General features: G+C 46.6%; 1 gene segment (V, D, J or C); it reads left to right on the top strand.

Moving 5' to 3' along the window:
* The first annotated feature begins 284 nt into the window (after positions 1–284).
* LOC130030705 (immunoglobulin heavy variable 1-46-like) lies at positions 285–720 on the top strand. The segment is given in 2 exon segments: positions 285–330; positions 404–720. Coding segments are annotated over 2 exon segments (363 nt in total).
* The last annotated feature ends 1,807 nt before the right edge of the window (positions 721–2,527 follow it).

Below are 2,527 nucleotides of genomic sequence, written 5' to 3'. Positions count from 1 at the left end.
GGGGGAGGTCTGTGTGCACAGAGTCCTGGGACAGTGTAGGGTCTCATCTCCTCAAACAAGGATCTAAACGTGGACCACTTGACTCCCCTTGAGGATGGACCCCGTGGCTTCCATCAGCCCCTTCTCAGGTTGGACCAGGCCTTCAGTTATGAATTCTTCCTCCTGGTGAATATGCAAATTACGTGAGGGACACTGAGTTAAATAGAGATATGTCTGTGTCCTGAAAAACTCACATAGCAGGCACACCCACACTTTCAGAAGCCCTTGAGTGCACGGTCCCCACCATGGACTGGACCTGGAGAATTCTCTTCCTGGTGGCAGTGGCTGCAGGTAAGCATACCCATGGGCTGAGGGAATGGCGCCAGTCAAGTGGAGTCCACCCACTCCTGTCTGCTGTCCACAGGTGTGTACTCCCAGGTGCAGCTGGTGCAGTCACGGGCTGAGGTGGGAAAACCTGAGACATCAGTGAAGATCTCCTGCAAGGTATCCAGATACACCTTCACCAGCAGATGGATGAGCTGGGTGTGGCAGGTCCCAGGACAAGGGCTTGAGTGGATGGAAAGGATAGACCCAAGTGATAGTTATACAAATTACGCACAAAAGTTCCAGGGCAGACTCACACTCACTACCGACAAGTCCAAGGACACAGTCTACATGGAACTGAGCAGGCTGAGCACCGAGGACACAGCCGTGTATTACTGTGCAAGAAAAACAGTGTGAAAACCACATTCTGAATGTGTCAGAAAACTGAAGGGGAGGCAGCCGGGTGAGGAGAAGACAGGGATGCTGATCCTCCTGACTTCTTCCTCAGAGAGTCAGAGTCTGAGACACAGGATGGGGCGCACAGGGTCAGGCTTCATTTGAGCTATAGGCTCAGGATATCTCTCTATCCTTCAGCAACAGCCAAGAGGAAGATGGCTTGTCTCTGGAATACCTGGTGTTATTTATATTTTCTTCTAGGATTTTGTGTGGAGCATCCCAGATGATTCTGGAAGAACCACATGGAAGTTTTGGCAGCTGTCATTGCAGGTTCATGAACTGTAGGTCTACCCATGGCAGACTACCAATATTATACATTTTTTTTAAATTCTTTATCTGCAAGAAATCCTTTTTTCTGAGAAGAAATCAGGGTGTTGGCCAGACTCCCTTCCAGAGTTTCTGTGGAGACCTCCTTTGTACATGGTCATATCTCTATATTTCTGAGCTGAAATCCTGCCATTGGACCAGAGAGAGTGGAGGAGATGAACCTAAATGAAAGGGATGATGGTCACATTCCTACAATCACGTCGTTGTAAGGAAATGGTCGGAGTAAGTTGTCTGTGAAAAACTGAACACTTGATCACTTGATATCCCATAACTCTCAACTTGCTCGAGCGGGCACCAGTAATGTCTCCATTCATCCTTGTCACGTGCTAGTGAAGCCCAATGGAGTCTTCTTAGGAACACGAAGAGCCTCAAACCGATCATTCAGGGTCTTGATGAAGAAGTCTGCCCATCTCATAGGTGGGAGGCCACACGGTTTTTTGACGTCCCATGGAATACAGTCAGTAATGGTTCTAGTTTATTGGTCGTCTCCAAATCTCATTACGTATCCAGCCCATCTAATTTTCAACGCCTTGGCAAACAAGACAGCGACCCTGATTCTTGAGCATAGACGGAGGTTGGAACTCCGAAATCTTTCTCTCATTTGAGTGAAATGTGATACTCCAAGCATAGCTCTTTTGATTCCTCTATGGGAGACCCAAAAAGTGTTCTCAACCTGTTTTCATAGGGTCCAGGTCTCTGAGGTGTATGTTTATGCAGGAAGAAGAGTGGAATCAAAAAGCTGTGCCTGGAGCTGGAGGTTCTTCATCCTCTTAGCTATTTCTTCGACACTCTTGAAGGCTTTCTTCAAGACATTTTTTTAATTTAACAAGTTTATATATATATATATATATATATATATATTTAATTAGAGAAACACATGAGGTACAATTGTAGACTTATAGATTTTTGTGCTTGGGATTCAGTTATATGATGATTGAGTACCCATCCCTCCACTAGAGCCCATTCCCCACCGCAAATGCTCCCGGAATCCATCCCACCACCCCACCCCTGTGGCAGGCCATTCCCTTTGGTTCTCTCTCTCTGATTTTGGGTGCTGTAGTTTGCAAAAGAGGCATTGAGTGGAAATCTTTCAAGCCACTTTCTTCCTCCTGCGCAACTCAGGTGCCAGGTCATTCGTCATGTTGACTTCTCGACCTAGGTACACATAACTCTTGCACTTGGAGATGTTGGTTCGGTTGAGAGTGAATGGAACGTGAGGAACAAGACTGTTTCTCATAGACATAATCTTCATGAGAATCAGCTGCAGTCCAACCTTTCCACACATGGTGTGAGTCGGCCAGCATTTTTGCCACTTGGTGTTACCAGCAAAGCAGAGGTGGTGTAGTTGCCGACTGTCTATCTTCACTCCCATTCCTTCTCATTCCAGTTGTCGCATGACGTTCTTGAGGATGGCACTGAAGAGTTTTGGTTAAATGGTATC

Source organism: Sorex fumeus, unplaced genomic scaffold (assembly GCF_029834395.1).
Source record: "Sorex fumeus unplaced genomic scaffold, SorFum_2.1 ptg000044l, whole genome shotgun sequence".
NCBI classification, from domain to species: Eukaryota; Metazoa; Chordata; class Mammalia; order Eulipotyphla; family Soricidae; genus Sorex; species Sorex fumeus.
The sequence above is the reverse complement of the archived record's forward strand: the minus strand, read 5'-3'. Positions and strand labels throughout refer to the sequence as shown.